This window comes from Chanodichthys erythropterus, chromosome 10 (genome assembly GCF_024489055.1).
Source record: "Chanodichthys erythropterus isolate Z2021 chromosome 10, ASM2448905v1, whole genome shotgun sequence".
NCBI lineage: Eukaryota > Metazoa > Chordata > Actinopteri > Cypriniformes > Xenocyprididae > Chanodichthys > Chanodichthys erythropterus.
This window is the reverse complement of record NC_090230.1, coordinates 54,823,540-54,850,935: the sequence shown is the minus strand read 5'-3', so window position 1 is coordinate 54,850,935 and position 27,396 is coordinate 54,823,540. Positions and strand designations below refer to the sequence as shown.

General features: G+C 37.1%; 1 protein-coding gene across 13 annotated transcripts in view; it reads left to right on the top strand.

Moving 5' to 3' along the window:
• The window catches only part of ptbp3 (polypyrimidine tract binding protein 3), a 77,008-nt gene extending 59,354 nt beyond the window's left edge, over nucleotides 1–17,654 (top strand). For 12 of the 13 annotated variants that reach the window (XM_067398248.1, XM_067398253.1, XM_067398256.1 and 9 more), the window contains 7 exons: nucleotides 3,768–3,842; nucleotides 5,363–5,511; nucleotides 8,160–8,193; nucleotides 8,650–8,742; nucleotides 9,319–9,535; nucleotides 10,077–10,154; nucleotides 11,688–17,654. In XM_067398248.1, coding sequence (XP_067254349.1) covers nucleotides 3,768–3,842; nucleotides 5,363–5,511; nucleotides 8,160–8,193; nucleotides 8,650–8,742; nucleotides 9,319–9,535; nucleotides 10,077–10,154; nucleotides 11,688–11,820 — 779 coding nt within the window. In that variant the 3' untranslated portion in view covers nucleotides 11,821–17,654. The remainder of the gene's footprint in view (nucleotides 1–3,767; nucleotides 3,843–5,362; nucleotides 5,512–8,159; nucleotides 8,194–8,649; nucleotides 8,743–9,318; nucleotides 9,536–10,076; nucleotides 10,155–11,687) is intronic. The other variant, XM_067398249.1, reaches the window with a different exon arrangement.
• The last annotated feature ends 9,742 nt before the right edge of the window (nucleotides 17,655–27,396 follow it).

Genomic DNA, 27,396 nt, shown 5'->3' with positions numbered 1-27,396 from the left:
AAATGGCAGCTTTTATTAGACCACTGCCCTTTTGTCGGTCTTCTACCACAACACCCCTCGTGAAAAATGTTTTATTGTTGTCAATATGGCTGTTTTAAAATGTATGCACCCAGCTTGTTTTGAGCTCTATTCTGGTTTACATCTCAAATAGGCTGAATAAATCCATTTTAAACAATGGTGTCACACTTAAGCCCGTCCCACTTGGGAATTCGAGATATTAGGCGAGAAAATTGTGCATTACTTGAACATGCATGTCTCAACAAGCCATATTCGTCTTGAAATCAGCTGATGCTGATAAAACAGTGATCATATAGGGAGAACAAATCAAATGTATGTGCCCCTTTTTTATTGATTGTGCTGCTATATCATTTATTTCAGGCTCATACAGGGTTAGTGATTTTATGGCATGTTATTTTATAAAGCAAATTTATTAAGTGGATCAATGAGTGTCTACTACAGGAAAGAAAAGGAAACATATTTTAAAAATGTAGTTTAAAACACGTGCCAAGTTCTTATAAATGTATTGTTTGTGTTTACGTTTGTTTTGAATGCTTTTGAAAAACTTTTGTGCCATTTTCAAGAAAAGTTATTATTTAATGACTCAAAGGCCCTGTTTACACCTGGTATTAAGATGTGTTTTGGTCGTTGGGATCACAAGTGGACGAGGGAGACACGTTCCTGTTTACATCTGGTGTTTTAATCCCTCTTTTGTCCACTTTCAACCACTTCTGTCCTGGTTTCTTCAAGGACAAGGTCTATGAGCAGGTAAATGTATTGGCTTTTTCAGATCTTTCGATCTAATGGACGAAATAAGCTCATGCAATTTGCATATGAATACAGTAGAGAGCAGCAGCTTTCGTTTCTGCTCTGATAGCCTCAAGGCCATGCCACACACTGTGAGTGCGTGTTAGAAACCAGGAATGGTACATTTTTCATCTTCAAACCAAACTTGGGTCTCAGCCAACAAAGTTTCAATACCGTCTGTCTGGCTAATGCACTTTCCATAATGTTTACGCAGTAGGTCAGTAGCAGAGAGTAGGTGGTCTTTTGTGGCTGTTCAAATGTATTCGACAGATGAACATTTACACTACGAAAGAAATCCAGTCGAATGCCTTCTCGACTAACTCTAGAAGAGGTTGAAAATGGACAAGCTCAAAACGATTTGGAGCCCATTTACACTTGAAGAGTTCATTTGCAAAAACCGATAAACGCCATTTTAAAAAAAAATGAACTAAGTGCTGTGCATTATTCTCCATATATAGCACGTTCTGTACCCTAAATCCATTTTGTCAGAAGAGCCGGTTTTGCCCACTTTCAGGCATCGCAAGTTCACGTTTTACAGCAGAAGCCGACAAGCGCCCTTGTTTGTGTACAGACAGAAACCGATAAGTCCGTTTTAGCGAATCAGCGCGCAGTATTCAGGTCAGGTGACAAGGCTTCTAGTCACTTCAAAAAGACGCGCTAGCTGAGGGAAGTTTTATCAAAGCTCACTAAAAGTGATCGAGGATTTATGATTTCGACTCCTGTAAGTCTTTGTACACCATACACGACTTACATGCTGAAAAATTGGTTGTCCTTTTGCTTGTATGTGTGTGCGCGCGCGCGCGCACGTGCATGTTTGGATGAGTGCGTGTGTGTGTGCTTGTGTGCCGATCTGTGTGTGTGTGTGTGTGTGTGTGTTTGAGAGAGAGAGAGAGCGAGAGAGAGAGCGTGCGTGTGTGTGTGTGTGTGTGTGTGTGTGTGTGTGTGTGTGTGTGCGTGCGCGCGTGGGTGGGTGTGTGTGTGCGTTTGTATGCAAATGTGTGTTTGAGAGTGTTTTAAATGCAATTACTTGGGTTTTGTTTAACTATGGAACATGAAATGTGGAGTTATCTGCTTTTGCCAAAAAACGACTGTTGGAGTTATCTGCTTTTGCTAAAAAACAACATGCTTTCAATGAATTTTAATTTTTTAATTTACCTGTATTTTTTAGAGTTATCATTACTTAATCAAAACAGCCCAACTGCAGTTTGATTGTTATTACTTGGAATGCACAATAAAAAAAACATGATTTGTGAGAATTCATAAAAATGGAGTTATCTGTTTTTGCAAATAAACTCTTCACTTGTATTTAGTTGTATATAGTTGTATATATATTATTACTTGTATCGTCCACTTGTGATCTGATCGACCAAAACGCATCTTAAAGGGATAGTTCACCCAAAAATGAAAATTTGATGTTTATCTGCTTACCCCCAGGGCATCCAAGATGTAGAGGACTTTTTTTCTTCAGTCAAATGCAAATGATGATTCTTAACTGCAACCGCTGCCGTCTGTCAGTCAAATAATGGGAGTGGATGGGAACTTCTTCTATAAGAGTAAATAAACTTGCTTAGACAAATCCTAATTAAAACCTGCGGCTCGTGACGACACATTGATGTCCTAAGACACAAAACGATCGGTTTGTGCAAGAAACCGAACAGTATTTATATCATTTTTTTACCTCTAATACACCACTATGTCCATTGCGTTCAGAATTCGCTTGGTGAGGTCTGATCGTGCTCTGACAACGGCAGTGATGTCTCGTGCATATACTTCAATGAGTCAGAGCACGATCAGACCTCACTAAACGAGTGCTGAACACAGTTGGACATAGTGGTGTATTAGAGGTAAAAAATGATATAAATACTGTTCGGTTTCTCGCACAAACCGATCGTTCCGTGTCTTAAGACATTAATGTGTCGTCACAAGCCGCAGGGTTTAATTTGGATTTGTCTAAGCAAGTTTTATTTACTCTTATAGCAGAAGTTCCCATCCACTAGCATTATTTGACTGACAGACGGCAGCGGTTGCAGTTAAAAATCATCATTTGTGTTCTACTGAAGAAAAAAAGTCACCTACATCTTGGATGCCCTGGGGGTAAGCAGATAAACATCAAATTTTCATTTTTGGGTGAACTATCCCTTTAATACCAGGTTTCTAAAATGTCATGTGGTGTAACCATCAAATACTAATAAAAAGTGATAATAAAGTAATAATTTCCTTTACGCATTGAATATATGCAAGTTGTTGTTATTATTTTTAAAAAATACATATATTTTCAAGGTAAAAAGTAGTTTTTATGAATACATTTATTCATTTATAAATTGTGTTTTGGGGGAGTTGCACCACATGACAAAGTGCAGTATCCTTGCCATGTCATAACTCTCATAAATTTTCTGAAATTTTAAGAGACTTACGGTATGTCATGAGGTCATTGGATCTTTTCTATGAAATCATTTCCTATATGTTTTTTTTAATATGAATCTGTTGGTCACACCATATGATATGAAATTTCTCAAATATTAATAATATTAATATTAACAAAATAGGTTTTTTAATTCTTATATTAGTTATATATATTTTTTTTTCCATGAAATGATAATAAAAGATTGTGTAAAACTACTTAATGATGTTTATTTTTCATGAATTTCATCTTTGTAATGAGGCTTTTATCTTCATTATGATATCAGAACAGATGTATAACCATGACATGTACAGTATCATTTTATGCCCCCAAAGAAATTCACATCTTTTGCCTCACGAATAGGTGTTTCAAGTCATTTTATGAATCATAAATATTAGACTTTTCTTTTTTAGATGGGCAGACACACACACACACACACACCTACACACACACACACACAACCACACTGCTATCAGTATCCTGTTATGTGGTTGTGGTCTCATCTTTTAAATCATTTGTTCATTGTTGGCAACTTTGTGTGTGTGTGTGTGTATGTGTGCAGGGGCTCCTGGGATCATTTCCTCTCCATACCCCGGGGCGGCTGGTTTCGCCCCTGCTATCGGTTTCCCTCAGGCAGGTAAGCTTTCAGTCACATTCACACTCACAACACATCTCAGTAATAGAGGCAGTGTCGTGCAGCTCACGCCAGCATTCAGACTGAATAATTGGAGGTATTACGGTGTCATCACCCGAGACACTTGCAAGACACATCTTTGGATTGACACCAGCAAAGTGAGCAAAGTGAAGAGGGAATGAACACAAACACAGAAGTATTGACTTCACATTAGAACAGATTGAGCATTGTGCGCAGTTAAAAAGCTTTGCATTTTGAATTGGCTACTGATTAGTTTGCAACCTGTTTTGATCTATATGATCAGTTAATCGAATTTAAGTGTTCCTGGTGTCATATTGCTCTTCAGTTACTCATTTTATCACTGGGAAAATAAAATACTATTTAGAAGCTTAAGGTTACTGTATTTAAAGCTTCTTATAGACAATGTGGAATATTATTTACATATTATAAGAGAAATATTTTGAATATTATTTATATTTAACATTTGAATATGTTAAATAACATGTACACTACTTTTAAATAGTTTTTGAAAAAATATTCTCTTCTGCTCATCAAGGATGCATTGATATGATCAAAAATACAGTAAAAACATTAATATTGTGAAATATTACTACAATTTAAAATAACTGTTTTCTATGTTAATATATATTATAATGTAATTTATTCCTGTGATCAAAGCTGAACTATCAGCTTCATTACTCCAGTCTTCAGTGTCACATGATCCTTCAGAAATCAATTCTAATATGCTGAGTTGATGCTATATCTTTTTATTTGAAATAGATATAAATACATTATAAATGTCTTTTGATCAATTTAATGTCCCTGCCGAATAAAATTTTTAATTTCTTTCTGAAAAAAAAAAAATCATACTGACCTCAATTTTTTTTTAACAGTAGTGTATTATTTAACATATTTATTTTCTTAAAGGAATAGTATACATAAAAGTGGTAATGTCATCATTTACTCACCCTCATGTTGTTCCAATGGAAATAATTTTCTCCACCTCTGACACCACAGTTATTTTCTGGTAAAATAATCAAATAAAAGTCAAATAAAAGTACCATTAATATTATTATAGCAAATATATCAATATTATAAAATCAAATTTCAGTGTACAAAGGTCCCGCCCTACACTACTTTGTGCAGATTTTTTAAAAACATTTTGTTCTTCACATATTAAGCATGTTTTGAATGTTTCATGATGTCTTTAACTCCCAAGCTTGGGCTTTGTTTTCACACTCCTGACCCTAATCTTCTGTGCTGGCTTTATTTAAACCTCTTACTACCCTGACCATCCAATTGAATGTTCATTTAAACTAAAATTACCCAGCATGCCTGAACATGTTTAATAAGCTATTACAAGAAGACCTTACATAGTTTATCTGAAAAAAAGAAGAAAAAAAAACAGCAACAGGTTGTAAAAATAGATGATTGTTCTAGAGCATTCCCTTCCTTTCTCTTACTTTCCTCTCGGTTACTTCCCGTCTCCCGTCTACCCATCCCATCTGCCCTCTTCCCACCGGTCTGGTCAGGTCTGTCTATGCAGGCGATGCCTGGTGCTCTGGGACCTCTCACCATCCCTTCATCAGCAATGACAGGACGGATGACCATCCACGGCATGACCCCCACTACCATCCACTCCGTGCTCCTGGTCTCAAACCTCAACCCCGACGTGAGTTTCCACCCCTACCCTCAACACCACCTTCCCATGAGGGCCAAGCCACTCATCTTGCAACCAAACTGTCAAACCAGACTTTAAATTGATTAATTCTGCTCTGCGAGACCTTTTGCATCCCTACTTAATAGTATTATAACTAAAACAAATTTTGTTTTTTTTTCCTCCACAAAAGAAGGGTCTTTATATGTTGACTTCAGTATAATAATGAGTATGATTTAGCTGATACTGAAAATATTTGTGTGACACTATGAATTTAAAGCACCACATTGCTTATTAGGGTTTTCGGGACTGTATAGAGCAGCTTCATATATCATGGTGAAATTTTAAGGGTTTAGGTTTTTAATTTTTTTTTAGGGGGCTCAAGCATGTAGCGCTGAAACCCTTTTGTAATTATTTGAATATCCAAGGATCAGCATTCTCCCCTAAAAGTGATTGGGCAGACCAAACCGTAAGTTGTAGAGACTTGAAACTTTAAGGGATGGTAGTACCCATCCCTGGTCAAAATTTCGATTCCCGTCCGCCACGGGACACCAAAACGTTTGAAGTAGGCATGGCCACTAAAACGGCTATCCCTCTTAAACAGATTGAGATAATTTCACCAAACTCTGTAAATCTGTAGAGACAGAGCGCATTTAGGCCACGCCCACACTGGGGGGGATCCAACCCAACCCTGTCTATTGACTTTGTACTGCATGTAGCTGCCTCCTTGTCATTTGTCCTTGTCCCTGTCACTCAGAAAAATACCTAAAAGCTGCTGTCTGACAGGGTGTACAGTAAACAAGCTAAAAAAACCCAAACTAATATAAGCTACGGAACCGTAAAAGCCAGCTTTTAAGGAGACAAAAGTGGATACAGGCAATAAGACATGAAGCATCAGCAGAAAGAATGGGTAAATGTGGGTAAATTTTAGTTTCTCAATATATCTCCTCCTCTCAGGTTCACATAGGGTGTGGTGAAATAATCCTTTGACATGGTTAAAAATAAGTTATGTTTTAATTTTTTTTTTTTTTAGCATATCCTGTCACCGACTACGTTCCCTCCAGTGGGCGTAGTTCTCAGAGTAATATGACACGTTGCGCTCTGTCTCAAGTGCTTGTATCCGGGGGGGAGGGGGGGAGCTTGTTTGCTGTACACAGAGCAGCTTTTACACATTGTTCTGTTTTTTGTTATAAGTCAGAAATGACAAGGAGGCAGCCTCACGCAATACAAAGTCAATGAAGAGGGTTGGATTGTTTTCCCCCCTGGATTGTTGGATTGCCCCCTGGTCATGGTTTTCAGATTATGACGTGTGTCTCTCTGTCTCTATGTATGGGCTTATCAGCCAATGAAGTTTGAGCGGCTGTCAGAGAAGGTTAACAGAGGAAAATCGGAACGAAACTCGCTGGGCCGGTTTGACTCACAGCCCTAGAGGCCTGTGAGAAATTCAAAAGAAATCAGCCACCAGGGGGGCACCTTCGCGTTTTTCACATGCGTAAAGGATTGTATATTGCGCGATTTTTCACACGTTCACAAAATTCATACCACATTGCTAGAACTCCTCACTCCTCATATTGGAGATTATTACAAAAACCTACTTTCATGAACTAGTCCTAGGTTTTTGGCTCAACCTAACTGTTAAAAAGCTATTTCCTTAGTAAATTGCCTGTTTTGTCTGTAAATGGTGTTTGTAAATGATCTGTAAATGATCTAGGTGGTTAACCGCTTGCAAAATAAAACACAATACATTTTTTTTCACATGCTTAAAGGCCTTCCCCGTTAATTGCTGTATATTTGTGTTTACTATTTGCTGTGTCTGAGCTACTAATTAACCCACAAGGGTTTTTGATAGTATAGTTGCTGATCTAAACATTGGCATCCAGAAAAAAGTATATATAAAAATTCTAATATATATCTTATGGGTCATATGTCTTTCCTAGCCATCTACAAATCATTTTTCCAATTATAATATTGATTATTATGAAATGCTCTTTACATGTATACATTAATAATGTTAAATTTTGTTGAAAAAAACGTTGTTACAAACCTATAAAACTATATTTCCTGCTTTCGCGTATATTCTACTGAAAGTATCAATCTATTTTGCTGCTCTACTGTTGTTAAACGGCTTTACGTCTTTAGCGGGAGAGAGAAGCAACACGAACGGAGTGAAAAGGGCTTGAAAGCATGTTTGGCTTTACATAAAAATATTAGAGGATGTTGCTTCAAAAGACCCTGGTCTGGTTGGAACCAAGCCAGGGTCAGGAATCGGACCGCGGTCTGCAATTTGAGGATGCTTGATATACATTTGGTCTGCTATTTGAGGATGCCAGATATATATGCATACACTAATGTATAATAGCATTGGCCTTATACTGTATATCAGTGCTGTCTTTAAAATGATTCTTTTCAGTCCTTTGTTTAAGCCGTATGAGCTAATCCAGAGCTATATTCATGCTTCTTTATTCAGTCAGTCTCAGCAGCTGATGCCACAAGATACTTTCTTTATTTAATTCTGCAGCATTAGTGGTCAGCATGTAATGTTGAAGTGTATCAATCTGTTTTCGTTTCTTGATACATTTTACACTTACTCATTTAACCTTATTCCAGCGCTTTTTACATTTTAGTACTGAGTCATGTCTTTGATAATGTTTCATCTCTTGCAGAGTATATCACCACACGAACTCTTCATTTTATTCGGTAAGGACAAATTTATTACTCCTTCTGTAGATTAGATGTGCAGACGGCTGTTTTCATGAAGGCAGTAGAGGATAGAGGGTGAGCGATGAGACCATTTCCTTACAAATACACAGTCGGGAGATTATTTTCAGATTGTGTGTTGTGTTTCCTATCATATGAATGGTAGAAATTTTCAGTATTGCACACACACACACACATGCGCGCGCGCTCAGTGTGTGTCATTGCTATTGTCCTCACAATTTAATAACTGTCAACATCAGAGACAGACCTTAGTGTGACTGATATGCTTTAAAATCACTATGTTTGCCCACTCTATGAGCATGTGAGGGGTTACTGACGCCCTCTGCCTTCAATAATGAAACACTGAGATCTGCAGATAACGTATTATTTGCTGTAAATTGTGTTCACACCATGTTTTAGCACAAAAAAATATATACATCTCTTTTATCCCGGCAGGAGTCTACGGAGATGTTCACAGAGTCAAGATTCTGTTCAACAAGAAAGAGAATGCCCTAATACAGATGGCAGATGCCACGCAAGCCCAGCTCGGTACGTCAGGCATTACACAGAAGCCCTTTTCATCTTGATATATCGTCTTCATCCTTTGATCAGTCCCCTTTATCTGTGTATTCTGTGTTTGTATTAGACTTACATACTTATCTTTGATGGATGTAGCTGGTAACGTGAATGAAATATTTATAAAGATAACGTTTTTCTGTCTCATAATAATTCCTTTTGTAGATACGCCGAACTATTCTGATGAAATTTTTGCAGCATTTTATAATAGATTATGAAATAGAGCGAGGAGAAATTAGAAGAAACTTTGAAGGGACATGTACACACTGCCAAAGTTATTACACAGAACTTCACACTGCTTGTTACATAAATGATACAAAATGTGTGTACAAAATGGGATTAAGCACTCAGAAAATGAGTGACATATTTAGAGGCAGTGGGCATGTGCGCAAAATTTGTTTGTTGAAAAACTGAATAAAAAAAATCTTATGCTTGAGTTTTTGTTGTTCAAATGTAAGAGAAAGATTTGTTCGGTGTAAGAGTGTAATATGATGTGTCTCAGGGTTAAAGCTTATCTTTAACACATTATATCATGGTTTATTTGTTAAGCGATGAGCCACTTGAACGGTCAGCGTCTGTATGGTAAGGTGATCCGTGTGACCATCTCAAAGCACCAGACGGTGCAGCTCCCCAGGGAGGGTCAGGAGGACCAGGGCCTGACCAAAGACTTCAGTGGGAGCCCGTTGCACCGCTTCAAAAAGCCCGGCTCCAAGAACTTCCAGAACATCTTCCCCCCCTCCGCCACCCTGCACCTCTCAAATATCCCGTGAGTGACTGGCAAACACCCAGTTTGTTACAAAAAATACACGGTTTGGTCAGATGTTGCAACAAAAAACTGACCCCATTTTTCTAATTTCTCACTATTAAAACATAGAAAGAATCATTGCTTATTTATATTGTTTAATTGTATTAAATTAAACTATATTAAATAGTTGTTTTAATTAATTTTTGAAATAAAAACTTTATTTAAGCTACTCCAGTTGTCACTTGAAAAATAAACATTGATGTGGTTATATAAAACTATATGATATGTATTATATTAGTTATATTATAGTGTTAAATTGCATACGTTTAATTTCCAGAAAAAGAAACAGTATTGTGATGCATATTATTAGAGTGATGTAAAATTACTCATACCATGATATATGATTATTATTCATATCAACCCACCATTGTTATATCATATATCGGTTGTTTCACTCCATGAGAAGTCTTCCATTATTCTTTGAATTATTGTTGGCATCAGATAAGGTGATTTTTTGTCCTTTATAAACGTTATATTTTTGTTCCTTTCCTTCCACCCCCAGTCCCTCCACCACAGATGATTTTCTGAAAGACCTGTTTGCCAGTTCTGGATACACAGTCAAGGCCTTCAAGTTTTTCCAGTGAGTTCTCTTCACATTTATCACATAGGGAATAGTCTGCTTGTACCTTTCTTCCAAGACAACATGGCCGATAAGGAAAACACAAAACTCATGTGTTATAAACTATGTCTATACCATCTGCTAGAAAGAGGCAGAACCTGATTTCACTAAGTACAACATGTTCCTGGATCAACATCTTTGTTGATCCTGGAACAACATTCCAGTCAACCAATCAGATTTGAGGGACAAGTTTATAGTCTATGTCAAGTTGCGTCTAATTCGGCAAAATCAGGACATGCTAGAAAGGGAACAAGGATTTTAAATTTACAAGGAATAAAATGTGAACATATGTGTAGCTAAACTCTGGAAGAAGGTGGACACCCTCCATTTTACATTGACTGATGTTGTGTCTTTTGTAAAGAAATTATGAGATATACACTGCTGTTCAAAAGTTTGGGATTACTGCTGTTTTTTTTTCTTTTTTTTATCAAATAAATGCAGCCTTGGTGAGCAGAAGAGACTTCTTTAAAAAACATTAAAAATTGTACCAATCCCAAACTTTTGAATGGCAGTATATATACTTTATAGTTAAATCACATAACATTTTTAGAGTCATTAAACTTTAAACTTTAGTTGAAAATTTGAAAATGGTTGTGGCGACCAGGGCGGGCGAGAGCCGTGAGGGAACGGCGCGAGGCCGGTGACGCAAGTGATAACGCGCATCACCTTGGAGGCGCACCGGCCTTGAATCTCTCAAGGAGGAGCTCCGGGAGCATAAAAGGAGGAGCGACGTCAGTGAAGGACGAGAGAGGACCAGGCCTGGACTTTACGTTATGTTTTATTATGTTTGTGTGGCCGGCAGACGTCCGTGAGGGTCTGCCGGCATTACTTTCGTTTTATTCTTTGTTTATTTTGGTATTAAAGTTTTGTTGAATGTTCGCCGGTTCCCGCCTCCTTCTTCCCGGGTTTCGGCACCAATGTAACACAGTTCGTATATACGGGAAGAAGGAGGCGGGAACTGGCAAATATTCAACAAAACTTGAATTCAAAATAAATAAACAAAACGAAAGTAATGGTAAAGTAATCCGCGAGGGTCTGCCGGCCACACAAACATAATAAAACATAACTTAAAATCCAGGCCTGGTCCACTCTCATCCTTCACGGTCGTCGCTCCTCCTTTTATGCTCCCGAAGCTCCTCCGTGAGAGACTCAAGGCCAGTGCGCCTCCCAGGTGATCCTCGCTATCACTTGCGTCACCGGCCTCGCGCCATTCCCTCACGGCTCTCGCCCGCCCTGGTCGTCACAATGTTATAAATATTTTTCAAAACCATATGAAACCAACATGAATACAAAGAGTGCATCTCTAAGGACTTGGCACCTGTGTTTTAAACTAGTTTCTCTAAATATTTTTTTTTCTATATTTTGAACTATTTATGTCATTGTCCTTATTACAGTTGGACCAATTGATCCTAAATCAGGGCTTGCGATTTGGCACTTTATCTTGTTTCATGATCACCCAGTGTCTGATTTTCACTATCCATATGTGATTAACAGAAAGGACCGCAAGATGGCGCTGATCCAGCTGGGTTCGGTGGAAGAAGCCATTCAGGCTCTTATCGTCCTCCACAACCACGACCTGGGAGAGAACCACCATTTGCGAGTGTCCTTCTCCAAATCCACCATTTAGCATCCCCTTCACTACAAATGCACCCTTTCCCCATCCTCCCCGTTCCAGCCCTTCTACCTTCAGCAGTCTGACTGTTTCACTCAGAGAAAAAGACTGACTGACAAACTCAAAAAAAAAAAAATTACAGATATTCATGGGGTAGTTTTAGAAATTTTCCCAAAAAACAAAAAAAAACAAAAACAACAAAAAAAAAAACAAGCAAATAAGAGACTACTGCAGAACCTTTAGACAGTCTGAGAGTGTGTTTTACTCTCACGACACCAGGGCTGGAGACACATGGGATATCCATGACAATGTGACGTTTCTGGGAACTTCCGTGTCGAGGAAGTAGGACTCCCTCTATAGTCTATTGGTGAGGACTTCGTTGATGTGAAACGCAAACAAACATGAGGTGAACATTCTCACAAAAAAAAAGTCAATGCTGAGGAAGTTTCTTCACCGCACACTTGCCGATTACATTGGAGACTGACACTCCTGTAGCCCAATGGCCTTGTTACCCCAGACCCCAGTGAGGGCGGAGTCTCTTCTGTGCCTCCCCCAAAACCCACACCTTCATTCTCATTTGCTGTTTTAATGGAAAGCCCCATTTCCTGTGGGATGTTTTGGACGCACGGTCACCGTCGTTGAATGTCGCTGACATCATCATTAAGGTGCTGCTGGAAAAAAAAAATCTGTAGCGATGGCCTCAAACAATAGGCTTGTGCTTTTCTTCTGAGTAGCATTAAAATAAGACTGCTATGGATTCAAGAATGGGTGCATTTAAAATTCAATTGCAGCTGTTTCGGCTTACAAATCTTTTCGTTTCTCGGCACTTTGATTGATTTGAATTGAAGACAGGCACCGTGGGGAATGTTTGGCATCCTCATATCTGTTTACTGTGCAAAGATGTATAGCCAGATGGTAGGCATCTGTGAATAGATAGTGAATGGCGTGATGTTTTTTTTTTTCTTGTATAATGGACATTTTTTATTGGACAGACCAGCCTTTCGTGGGCTCTCTGCACCTGCAAAGCTGTCAGAGAACATCTGCGTGCAATGGCGCACAATGTCGTTGTCCAGTCGATCGGGTTCCTCTGAACCGGGGCGACTGTTTTCAAACATGCACGATCATTCCGGAACACTTACGGCCAGCTGTCAACCCTACTGGAACGCTCCAATCAGAAACGCCCAGCCTGATAGGAGGCTCCGCCTCCTCCTAAGTGAAATTCTCAATGTGAATGGTATAGCCCGTGATCTCGATGGGAAATTGACGATTTCCTCCATTCTGTTCCCCTTCTTGCTCTTAGTTGAGTCTTTTCCTTTTGTTCTACTTATTTTCTATCTTTCCACACAGGGGCAGAAGGTTCTATCCTCTGTTCTTTCACTCCTCGGCTCTGTCCACAGGTGTGAGAGTTTGCAGCAATGGGCACTGTAGAAACCGTAGTGAAGCCCATTTAGTCACAGCAAAAAAAGAGGGCGGCACTCTCTTTTGCCTTGCAGTCCCATACTAAATGCCTCTGCATCTGAGCAAACCAAATATTAACGGATTGACTGAGTCGAATGACACGGAGATACCACCTAGTTCCCAAAACCTAGTGAGCTGCTACATAGGCAGCTGCCTTCTAAGGCAGTATCCTAATCGCCATCAAAGCCCATAAGTGACTGATCTTTAATGCTCTAGAACCGACTAATAGCACAGACGTCCACAGGATAATCGGCTCCAATAGAGTCCAGACCAGAGGTTTTCTTCTAGAGGTGGAGAAGGTAAACTCTGAGTCTGTATCATTGAGAAAAACTGTCAATGTGAGTCTTGTAAGCCATGAATACAAAGACCCTGACATCATGGAAATAATCACTCCAAAACTGGCATCTCCTCCAGGAGGAGGCATTCTGATTTTAGTAGAGTTGGATGTTAGCATGTTGTTAAGGTAACTCCGATTGTAGAAATGCATTGCACATGCCAATATTGACTTTCCTTGAGCTCATTACAGTGATAGAGTTCAAGGTTAGCATGTTGCTAAGCTAATAATGCAGTAGTCTAACACTGTCTGAACCGGACACAAAGTGAACCCATTATAATCAGTTATACTGTGTATGCTGGATGCAGTGTGACACAACACAGACAGTAAACAGATGCCTGTTCTGTTTCTAAGGCGCTACTTGTGACAACTTTCGCTTTGATGTTCGTTGTAGAAAACCTCAAGATGTTGCAGCACAATGTGATAACTCTTGCACACTATGTAGACATGCTGTAATAAATGTAAAAATTTGTAGCACATATTTGCTTGTGCTATGCTTTACATAGACTGTCTCAACATTAGCTTAGCCACATGCTAATAGCAAACTTAGTTTTGTGGAATCAGTATATTATACTGTATTATATTATAAATATTTTCAGTATTGAACGAATTCAAAGTATGTTCATAATCTTAATCATAATCGACATTTGTGTTGATTCGCCCTCCATTATGAATTTGAACGAGCTTATCAGAGTACATTCTGGGTTGCCTTATCCACAAAAGATACATGCAATGCTGCCTTAGAGTTTGGCCAAAATTAGATATCTTAGAAGGCTGGAACAGCCTTTGTGTCGGGATCGCGCCTGTGATGCCTTAAAATGTTGTCTAAGTAAGCAGCTTACTAGGTTTTGGAACATGGCAATGGTGAGCACATACAGAAGCTGATCCTGTACATGTATGTGTTTTGCCGGATGTATCAAGACACTCAAGGATATATGATGTCTCCCTTGTGCGTACGAGCGAGGTGCTGTCTCATTTACTGAAAATCTGGCCTTAACATTCCAAGGAGGGTCACCGTAGACCCATTGAGTAGCATCTAAAGGGAGCAGCTTCTGTGCCTGTGCGCTATATCCTCTGTCGAAGTCCGTTTGAATCACAGTTATGAAACAAATCAACAATATTCATGTTCATGCAAGGCAAGGGACAGTGACTTTTTTTGTCTTTGACTGATTTCACCTGAAGCGATTCGAAACTTCGCTTTCACTTCTCAAAAGAAATTGAATTTTGTTGAAGTTTACAGTCTTAAAGCAAAACTATTCAGGTCTATATATCTTAAGGATTGTCAAGATTTTTTGAGAAAAAAAAAAGTTACTTATTTTTGGTAATTTGTTCTTTTTTATGGAAGAGAAAAAAAAAATCAAATTTGAAACCTCATCGGGTTTTTGTACCACTATAATCATTCAAGAAATCATGGTGAAAAAAAAAAAATCATATTTACTGTGTATTTACCTAATTTCTTATTACGTGCCTTATTATGTGTTCATAATCAAATAGGTTTTAGAAATTTTACCTGAAATATCTTATGTACTATTTTGTGGGATTGGTGAGAGGGTTGATTTATTTTGATCTTGATTTTTCTTTCATTTTTTTGTTGTGTAGCTCTTATAGATGTGCATTTTGTGGGGACTCAGTACCATGTGGTCTTAATATGATATGAGATGTAAGTTATGATGTATGGTGCTGTGAATGCTCTCATTAGACAAATGAACGGTGAACTCAACAATGTTCAGAGCGTGCTGTGGGTCTCGATTCTCCCTTGCAGATGTGTACATATGTGTGCTAGACCAGCGTACCATTGTTACAAACAGCCTTTCTAGGCCAAGTCCCTCCATCTCTGATACAAATATTTCACAATCAGAAACCAAAGTTGCTGTAAAATTGCATATTGTTCTGATTAAATAGTATAAATTTATAAAAGTTTTTTTCTTTCTAAAAATCCCATAGACTTACATTGATGGAGGCACCCATTGGAGTTGGGCTCTTTTTACTTTGGGCCAGTAAGTAACCACATCAGGACACCATAGCAATGCATTAAAACCACTCCGAACAACCATATAGCAACACTCTGGCAACCTCCCACAAACCATAATGCGAGTCTTTCAGTGAAAACCCGTGGACCATGCTTGATGTTCTCTTCTAATATGATTACGATCCGTGTAAATTTGCCTCACGGAGACCCAGAAGCCCACAGCATTCCCTCTGAGTGTTCAGGTCTGCCTTGCGTTTTGCTATGGAGTGATGCTGATGTCTGAGACCTCCACCTGTGTGTGTGTTTTGGAGTATCTTATTTACTGTACCTTATAATTGATTCATTTTAGGGGTTTTGGCCTGTTTCGTTCTTGCTCTGTTGTGATACTTTTTGTTCTTTTTTGGGGGGTTTGTTGATTTTTCTTTATTAAGAGTGTGTGAAAACTGGTTCAAGATTGTTGTCTGTCACTCTGCCTCTTCACAACAGCAGTTCTGGGTCCGTAACGTCCACTGATGTGTGCGAGCGGGAGCGATCGCTAGAGGTCGGGTCCGTCGGAAGCGTTCGGAAGGTGAAAAAAATATATAGCGGCCGTGTAGCGGAGCGTCGATCTGCTCCCGGCCGCGATGCTTTTTATTTATCAACAGGAGAAAAGCCAGACTCCATAAACGTGTCACAGAAGTCATTAGATTTTGTTTCTCGAAGCAAAACGTTTCCAACCACGTCTTGACTCAGGCAACAACGTTCCGCTGTGTTGTAAGACATTTTCTCGTCGATATCCGCGCTCATTCGAACAGTTCCACACGTGTATGGTTTTTTCCAGGTTTTTTACTGAAAAAGTCACAAATAATGCAGGACCAAAGTTTATGTGCCTTTCATCTAGCTTATTTGTAACTTATTTCCTGGCTGTATATCAGAAACCGACAAACTTCTTGTATTTTCCACGTGTCTCGCAGTCTGTTCTCGGTTTGTTTCCCTCAGAAAGGTCAAGCCATATCCTTTCCCCCCTCGAACTAGACTCATTTACGATTGTGAATGTGTTACCGGGCCCTTACGACTTCATTCGAACAGCCTTACGCTTTCAGTATTTCATGAATAGCTCCGGATAGTCGCCACCATCTGGATAAGCGGTTACACTTTTTGTCTTATTTCGTCATCAGTTCCATTAAAAAGCTTTACTCTAAAACGTACGAGACCATAAAGATAAACCAACCACTGAAACCAAAGGACTTGATTGAATTGGAAATGATGCAGCACTGTTCAGACTGAGATATTTTATTGCTTTATTACGACGCAATTGACCCTTACAATCTCAACTTCAAATTTCAGCCATAATGCTTTCTATTTTCTTCTCGAGACTAAATTTATGGGCTATGAATATGCTAATTGACCTGTATAATTTGCATAAAAGGGAGGGGCTAGACTAAATTAGCTAACTGAGGTGTCGCTCAAGCACAGCGCACATACAGAAGTGCCTGAGTTGATCTCAGGATGCTTTGAAATACATAATTTATAGTTTTTATGAATGTTTCACTACCAAAAGGAAACAAATGCTGTACATATGTGTTCCCTTATTTTATTTTATTGTTTTTTGTTGTTTTTTTTAACCTGGCCAAAAAAAGAAAAAAGAAGAAAAAAAAAAAAAAGGTTTTAGGGAACAAGATACAAACACAACAATATGAACTGGTTTTTATATTTATGGAAATTAACATTAAAAACACAATTTGTCTTCTGTATTTTGATATCATACCAGTAACAGCTTTCATTTGTAAAGCAGTTTATGTGACTTGTGGGAATTGGGGAGAGACATGAGCGTATCCAGTTTATGAGTTTGATGTAATAAATGCAAATAGAAGATAAACTATTAAAGAAACATATTTTCTAATTTTTGCAGTGCATGATTGAGTGGAGATTTTATTTGTATTTTTTGTAGAAAGCATTTCTTTTTTTCTGTTTATGAATGGCTTATTATTATGCATAATCATTATTAGAGTTATTATTCTTATTCTTATTACCCACCCTGCTGACGTTTTTCCTAATCAACTTTAATTGTAGCATGCCTTGAATAAATGTCATGACATCTGTACTTTCCTATGTCCTCTGCGTCTTCATGTCTTTCCTTCTGGATTTGTCCTTAATTCAGCAGACTTCCTTCCATGTTCAATGCTCTGCAAACTCAGCTTCTTCCGTGCCTGTATTTGAAGAGAGAATATGATTTGTGTTTGTGAGAGTATTGGAATGGTTGTAACCTTCCTCTTCCTATTCCTCTAACCTCTTCTGTTTATGACTAACTATCACTCCGCTATCTGTTACTCTGCCTTAACCTGCTGGACAGAAAAGTATTACATTTTAAACAAATGGTTCACCCAAAAGTTTACATTTCAGCACTGACATTTTTCAACATCTCTTCTTTTGTATGGAAGCTCGAGTTTATATCTCACAAAATTCTGAGGCAGCGATAACTATTTACCTTTTATTATTATTATTATTCCATGACAGAAACAAGCTTCCATACTTTTGGGTTCCACAGAAGAAAGAAAGTCTCAAACAGGTCAGGGCAAATGATTTTACACTTTTGGGTGAACTTATCCCAAGGCGTTTAGCAAAACGGCTTTAGCATTGTTGTGATAAACAGTTGGCAAGCCTGTCATTTGGAACGCTACCTGGTAAGAAAGAAGTGCATTATTACACCCTGATGTAACCTCTCTAGACTTGTTTACTTCCTTATAAGTAAATATCTTTGAGATCAGGAAGCAGGCTGTTGTTTTAGAGGCCATTAAAATGAGTAGCTAATGAATGTGTAACAAAACATGATGGTTATATTAGAGTTGATTATGAATACAGTGCTAATTTTTAGAAGAGCACAGAAATAAATGTCAGACAATCATCAAACGGACAAACTCGCTTGTTAATTAATATTTCACTGTGGTAAATGACAGTTTACAGCCACAAATTTACTTTGACTGCCTATTATTCAGTGGACCGCAAAAAGTGCCTAAGCGACATTTACACACACACACACACACACACACACACACACACACACACACACACACAAAATCATTAAGAATAAAAATTGTCCATACGAGATAACGAAGGCATTCACCCAAATGAGATTGCAACGTAGGCCTAATTATCATTTACAACAAAGTAGCTTTAGCATTTCATGTAACTTATCGGTTAAATAGCGTACGTAGGAGATATGCTTAAATATAATTTTATATAATTTAATTTCAGTAAATAAACAATGTATGTTAGGCTATAAGAGCCACTCACGTCAGGTCATGAAGAATCGTTTCATTAGACCACTAGAGGGCAGCACACACAAACAAACACACACACACACACACACACACACACACACAAAGTTCAGCAGGGAACATGAATGAAACAAATTACATAAAATAATATATTTTAAAATACATATTTGCATTTTGCACAAAATTGTATTTGGTATATCTGCTTAAGCTATCTGCAAATTCAGTTAAATGATGCGTTACACCAATCGTATTGTTTCTCATAGAATAGCCTACCTGAAATATTATTTCTTTATGTCCCCAAAGGGCAATTAGTTTTGCAAAAAGACCAGCATACATACATACAGTGGCATGAAAAAGTATGTTAACCACTTGCAGAATCTGTGAAAATGTGAATAATTTTAATAAAATAAGTGAGATCATACAAAATGCATGTTATTTTTTGTTTAGTACTGTCCTGAGTAAGATATTTTATATAAAATATGTTTACATTTAGTTCACAAGACAAAACAATAGCTGAATTTATTAAAATAACCCCATTCATATGTGAACCATTGATTCTCAATACTGTGTGTGGTTACCTGATGATCCATGACTGTTTTTATGTTTTGTGATGGTTGTTCATGAGTTTCTTGTTTGTCCTGAGCAGTTAAACTGAGCTCTGTTCTTCAGAAAAATCCTCCAGCTCCTGCAGATTCATCAGTTTTCAAGCATTTTTGCATATTTGAACCCTTTCCAGCAGTGACTGTATGATTTTGAGATCTGTGTTTTCACACTGAGGACAATTGAGAGACTCAAACTCAACTATTTAAAAAAGGTTCAAACATTCACTGATGCTCCAGAAGGAAACACGATGCAATAAGAGTCGGGGGGTGAAAACTTTTGAACAGGATGAAAATGTCTCAATTTTTCTTATTTTGTTTAAATATTATTTTTTCATTTAGTACTGCCCTTCAGAACCAACAGAAGATACTTGCATGTTTCCCGGCAGAAAAATTAGGTACAATTTACCTTGATATTTAAATTCAAAAGTTTTCACCCCCCGACTCTTAATGCATCGTGTTTCCTTCTGGAGCATCAGTGAATGTTTGAATCTTTTTTAATAGTTGAGTTTGAGTCCCTCAATTGTCCTCAGTGTGAAAAGATGAATCTCAAAATCCTACAGTCACTGCTGGAAAGGGTTCAAATATGCAAAAATGCTTGAAAACTGATGAATCTGCAGGAGCTGGAGGATTTTTCTGAAGAACAGAGCTCAGTTTAACTGCTCAGGACAAACAAGAGACTCATGAACAACCATCAAAAAACATAAAAACAGTCGTGGATCATCAGGTAACCACACACAGTATTGAGAATCAATGGTTCACATACTTATGAATGGGGTTATTTTAATAAATTCAGCTATTGTTTTGTCTTGTGAACTAAATGTAAACATATTTTATATAAAATATCTTAGTCAGGACAGTACTAAACAAAAAATAACATGCATTTTGTATGATCTCACTTATTTTATTAAAATTATTCACATTTTCACAGATTCTGCAAGTGGTTCACATACTTTTTCATGCCACTGTACAATACAGTTCACAAAACATTAGAAACGCATAAAAACAACACAAGACAGCAGCCAACACAAACATCTACTTCCCACAGCTCCCCTATACCTGAATTTAACAAAGAAATAGCAGTGGGAATAAATGAATGTTTGTATTGAATAGGCCTATGACGTTTTCAGCTCCAACTTAAATGTCAAAACGACCTGCAGAGATGCAATAAACAACCTTTAGTTTGGATAAAACATAACTCCCTTGAGATTTAAAAAGAGAAAAAAAACACTCATGGCAGTACACTGAAGGCGCACAAGTGAAATATCTCTCATGCTTATTTAAAGAAGCTTCATATTAATATATTACAGCTGGCATATAGGCTAGTAATTTTCCACATCAGCAACTGCCAAAAGATGAAAGAAACTAGATACACTAATGAATGCTTCAATAAAAGCTCACAGTTTAATTTCCTTTAAGATTAATTTTCTCCAAATTGGCCTCCTCCATCTCTGCCACTGCACGCTTATTTTGAACAGAAGCTGATAAAGACCATCTCAAATCAAATCCCTCACGCCAGTCCTGTTATATTTTTGTAATATAATAGGTAAAACTAATTTAACATAATATGTAATTATTTGTTAGAAAATATATATAATTTTTTAAAATATATACTACCATTCAAAATTTTGCGGTCAGTGAGATCAAAGGATATTGAATTGATTCAGAAGTAACAGTAAAGAATGATCTTGTAACAAAGTAAATGTGTATTTCAAACGTTTCCACAAATAAAAAAATATTAATCAGCTCAACTATTTTCAGCATTTATAATAACAATACATTTTTCTTGATCATCATATTAGATTAGATTAGATTTTTGAATGATCATGTGACACTGAAGACTGGATTATTATACCCTGATGTAACCACTTTAGACTTGTTTACTTCCTTATAGGAAAATAGCTTTGAGATCAGGAAGCAGGCTGTTGTTTTAGAGGCCATTAAAAGACAGAGAATGTCAATGAATGAATAAACAAACACAAAACATGATGGTTATATTAGAGTTGATTATGAATACAGTGTTAATTTTGTCAGACAATCATCAAAAGGACAAACTTTCTTGTTAATTAATATTTTACTGGCAAATGACAGTTTACAGCCACAAATTTACTTTGACTCAGCCTGTTATTCAGTGGACCGCAAAATGTGCCTAAGCAACATTTTTTCTCTCACACAAACACACACGCACACACACACACACGTTTGTTTTTGTGAATTGTGGGGACATTCCATAGGTGTAATGGTTTTTATACTGTACAAACTGTATTTTCTATCCCCCTACACCTAATCCTACCCATCACAGGAAACTGTGCATATTTTTACTTTCTCACAAAAACTCATTCTGTATGATTTATAAGCCTTTTGAAAAATGGGGACATGGGGTAATGTCCTCATAAGTCACACTAATTCATTTGTGCTCAGAATCTTCCTGAAGCAGTGTTTTGAAATCGGCCATCACTAAATAAGTCGTTATTTCGTTTTTTTGGCACTCCAGAAATATTCTCTTCGCTTTATAATATTGAACCACTGTACTCACATGAACTGATTTAAATATGTTTTTAGTACCTTTATGGATCTTGAGAGAGGAAATGTCATTGCTCCCTATGGAGGCCTCATGGAGCCATCAGATTTCAACTAAAATATCTTAATTTGTGTTTTGAAGATTAATGAAGGTCTTACGGGTGTGGAACGACATGAGGGTGAGTAAACAATGACAGAATTTTCATTTTTGGGTGAACTAACCCTTTAAGGCCTTTGGACAAAAAAAAATGACCCGTCACTTCATTAACCCATATATATTATGCACACACATAAATACACTCTAAAAAATGCTGGGTTAAAAACAACCCAAGTTGGGTTGAAAATGGTTAAAAACAACCCAAGTTGGGTTGAAAATGGTTAAAACCCAGCGGTTGGGTTAAATGTTTGCCCAACCTGCTGGGCAGTTTTATTTAAACCAACTATTGTTTAAAAATTGCTATATGGCTAGCTTAAAATGAACTCAAAATAGTTGGGAAATTAAAAACCAGATGCAATTAGAGACAACAATAATAGACAAAAGGTGAATGTTTATTAATAAGCTTTAATATTTTATTAATATAAATTTAATAGTTTATTAATATAAATTTATTAATAAGCAATTTAATAAATGTTTATTGTTTAATAATTATTCATTGAACATTAATAAATGTTCATTTCCAACATACTTTGGGTTAATTTTAATTAAGCAATACAGTAATTTTTAAACAATAGTTGAATTAAATAAAACTACCCAGCAGGTTGGGCAAACATTTAACCCTACCGCTGGGTTAAAACAACCCAATTGCTGGGTTTGTCCATTTTCAACCCAACTTGGGTTGTTTTTAACCCAGCATTTTTTAGAGTGTAATAAATAAAAGTGATTTATTATTTAAGATGTGTGTCAAGAACAATAATTCATATTACTGTTGTGATATGGCTCTTTTTTTGTTCTTAAAGCTTGGAAGAGCCATCCACTTTCATTGTATGGAAAAGACCGGCTAAGACATTCTTCTAAACTTCTCCTTTTGTTTAAAAGTGTGAGTAAATCATGACAAAATAGGTAATTTGTGGGTGAACTATTGCTGCGATATGGCAGAGTTTATGGGTGAATGGAGACAATCATTCCAAGTCAATCATTAACATCTACTGATGCGACAATTCATAATAAGAGTAGAAATTATGATTCTGCCTGCAATGAGATCCTTTTACACACTGGCCAGAAGTGTGTGTGTGTGTGTGTGTGTGTGTGTGTGTGTGCGGCCGCCAGTCATCCGTTGTTCAGTTCATAGCATCTGCAGCTGCAGGAGACACGAGCTGTAAAGGAGCAGTCTTATCTGACACAAGCCATCCAGCCCTAATTACAGTGACACATTGCTACAGCAGATGGCTCAGTGGGACTGCCAGTATCCAACACATACACACATGCCATCTCAGATTTCTCACTCCCCACTGGAGACAGTCACTAGATGAGACAAAGATACCTCTATATGTGTGCGAGAACGATGGATGCCACACCCAGATTACATTACCTCTAACTCAGTGAGGATAAGAGCAGGTAAGGCATCAGACAGAGATCCAAACACAGGCACCCAGCCTACTAATGGCAAGGTGCAGGCAGAATATGACACTTACGAGAAAAAATGAGAACAATGCAAAAAGGAATTTGGACACAAGTTTTGTTCAAGTAGACAACATGAGCTAGTCACAAAATCAGATAATTGCAAAAATAAAAAGTAGGCTACATTTTTTGAAAAGCGTAAATATAATAAGAAGAACATTTAAATTAAAAATAACATTAAATTGCGAAATAAAAATAAGAATTAATTTGTTTATTCAATTAAAAATACATTTTAAAAATCTCCACTAACTTACAGTAACTTTAAAAACAAAAAATGTGTAAATTGAAATTACTAGGTGAAATATTTATTTATTTTTTCAATGTTTAAAACATTATCTGAGCATTCCAACCAGCGTGACACACCAATGTTGATTCAACCAATCACGTGAGTTCAGGGTGGGGATATCTGTTTGTTAACCAATGGCGGATGAGAGCGTGTTCAATATTATTTATTTAATTATTTTTGTAATTCTGTTTGGTGATGCAAATGACTTTCGAACTGCCATACTAGGATGGCATACTTAATGCATACACCCTTTTTTAAATAATAAAATTATGTGAAAAGAATGCATGATACAAGTGTTTCTCAACTGGTGGGTCACACAGTGTGTAGTCAAAGAAACAACAAAAACAACAACAACAAAAAACATCATTCTAAATGTTCTTCTGATGCCAGACTTATATTTTGAAAGACGTGTGAACGCTGTTGAGCCTTCTGTTAGACGCAGTTTAAGTAAAATGTGTCCGAGAAAAATGCTGTCCTGATTGAGTATCGGTGGTTGGATGAGATGTTGTCAGTGTAATTATTCTAAACATTATTTTCATAACTTGCTACGAAATAAAAAGTCTCCCACCTCATAAAAACTAACTTTCCTGTCCTGTCAGAGATTATTATTATAAGACAATAGATGCTATTTACACTAAGTGAAAGTAGCATATTTTCTCAGCAATATATTCTATTTACACTACACTGTAAACGATTTCTGTTGTTTTCACAGTATTATACTGTGTTCTCAACAGTTCCCTACTGTAGAATCTGAGTACAGCATATTACTGTAGATTTTGTAGTTTTCACAGCTTGTTACTGTATTTTTAACAGTTTCCAACTGTATACGCTGTGTACAGTATGTTACTGTAGATTTTCGATGCATTCTGGGAAAATATTAGCCTACTGTATATGTAAATACAGTGGGCTACTAAATGACCGCGAAAAACAACCACACACCTCCTCACGCATGACAGACTAATCATGAAGATGAAAGCCTACAACAATATGGTAGGTTAACTTTTCTTTTTTTTTCACTTTATGTTTTATTCTGATGTTATTTCCAAGATATAAAGCTACGTTTTAGTTAATACATTTCCATAAAAATACATGAGTAAGCGTTCATTTTCTGCCATTTTCCTCCTGCAGCGTGGTGAAGATTAAAGTCCGAGGACGGAGTAGCCTACGTGAAATTGGTAGGTGGGTATACTTTAAAACACATGTAATTGCCTTATCTGTTTTATACAAATGTTATTTGCAAAGTATAAATACGTTTGAGTTAATTAATATATTTATGAACATCGGACCGGGTGAGCATTTCCCATTTGAGCCGCACTAACTAGAATTTTCCTCCCGCAGCGGCGCTGGCAGACCGGCTGGACCATCGCGAGACAGGCGGGAAGAGCCGTTGTGAAGACAAAAAGCCTATTACCTGAAATTGGTAGGTCAGTTTTAAAACGCATGTAATCGCCTTTTTTGTTTTGTACTAATATTGTTTGCAAGGTATAAATATGTTTTAGTTTATAAATATCCGTAAGAACATCGAAGCGGGTGCTCATTTCCCTGTTAGCCGCACTAAGTAGCTCTTTCCTCCCGCAGCGGCGCTGCAGAGACCGGCTGAACTAACGTGAGACAGAAGAGTCGTTGTGAAGACGAAAAGCATTCGTGAAAATGGTAGGTCAACTTTAAAACGCATGTAATCACTTTTTTTGTTTTGTGCTAATATTGTTTGCAAGGTATAAATATGTTTTAGTTTATAAATATCCGTAAGAACATCGAAGCTGGTGCTCATTTCCCTGTTAAGCCGCACTAAGTAGCTCTTTCCTCCCGCAGCGCCGCTTTCAGAGACCGGCTGAACTAACGTGAGACAGGCGGGAAAAGTCGTTATGAAGACGAAAAGCATTCGTGAAAATGGTAGGTCAACTTTAAAACGCATGTAAACACTTTTTTTGTTTTGTACTAATATTGTTTGCAAGGTATAAATATGTTTTAGTTTATAAATATCCGTAAGAACATCGAAGCTGGTGCTCTTTTCCCTGTTAAGCCGCACTAAGTAGCTCTTTCCTCCCGCAGCGCCGCTTTCAGAGACCGGCTGAACTAACGTGAGACAGGCGGGAAGAGTCGTTATGAAGACGAAAAGCATTCGTGAAAATGGTAGGTCAACTTTAAAACGCATGTAATCACTTTTTTTGTTTTGTAGCAATGTTGTTTGCAACTTAAAGGTAAATACTTTTGGTGCTGCTGGCGCTCATTTCCCAGTTAAGCTGTGCTGACAGCATTTTTTTTTTCCTGCAGCGGCGCTGGCAGACGGGCTGAACCATCGTGAGACAGGGGGAAGAGTCGTCGCAATAAAGAAGACAATTTTCTTTATGGAATGTGGTTTTAAGATGTAAGATGATATGTATTCACTGGTTATTGTTGTATACTGCTACTAATTAAATACTTTAACTCTTCAAACTTTATTTTTATGTCAATGTGATTTTAGTGGTATGAATTTAATTGAATTTTTTTGTTAATTGATGAATTTATATGCTGGTAAATTTCTGTATTGAAGTTCAGAAATATAAAAGATGAAACCTAAATAAAGTTGATCTGAAGCAATAATTTGTGTTATTGAATATATAACAGTTAACTTAAAATAAATAAAAATTAACTGTGAAAATAACTACAGTAGTTTTAGGCATACTGTAAAATAAAGTACAGCATTATACTTTATTTTATAGTACAGTACAGTAAAACTACTGTAGTTATTTTTACGGTAATTTTACTGTGGTATTAAATACAGCAACTACTGGATAATTGTTGCCAGTAAGTTACTGTTAATTTGACAATAAACATTTTACAGTGTATTTTCTTAGCGATATGCTACCTACACTGAAAATAGCGATAGATTCTATTTACACCATGTTAAAGTATCAGTTCTTTGCAAAAAGAGTAAATAGTAATTAGATGTTGTCTATACTTGGCAGATACTAGTGTAAATGATTATATTTATTAAAATATTAAATGGATGCTGCCTTATTGGGAGAATAAAAACCCTCCCTACACCTTCCCCTAACCCTACCCAATAAACACTTTTAATTTTATTAAACATCGTTCAAAGTTTATATCCGCTTTTAGAACATTATTTTCATTTTTATTGAAAATAAATGCGAGCTCGGTAAAAGGAGGATTCGAACGCTCATCGATTGCGTTAAAAGCTTGAGTGGCCAAACCAGACATTGCAGGGCCGGAGCTAGTGCAAATAGTGTTTGCCAACAAGGCACGCTATTTGCACTTAGTGTAATAAGACAATCTGGTATGGGGCAGAGCAAATGAAATTACGACCATGCAATGTTGTAGTTACGTTGTCAATTAGCCATGAAAGTCATGAAATTACCCAAATGTACCAATAAATGATGTAACTGGTATGTCATGTGTTAGCTGGGAAGGATTTACATGTTCATTCTATTTATCAGGATCAGTGTTCATGTGTTTTATTAACCGTTCATGTTAGTGGTAACTATAGTTTCCATAACCTTAACCCAAAATACCACTTTATTTTAACTTTGTGTCATTTTATATATTTTTG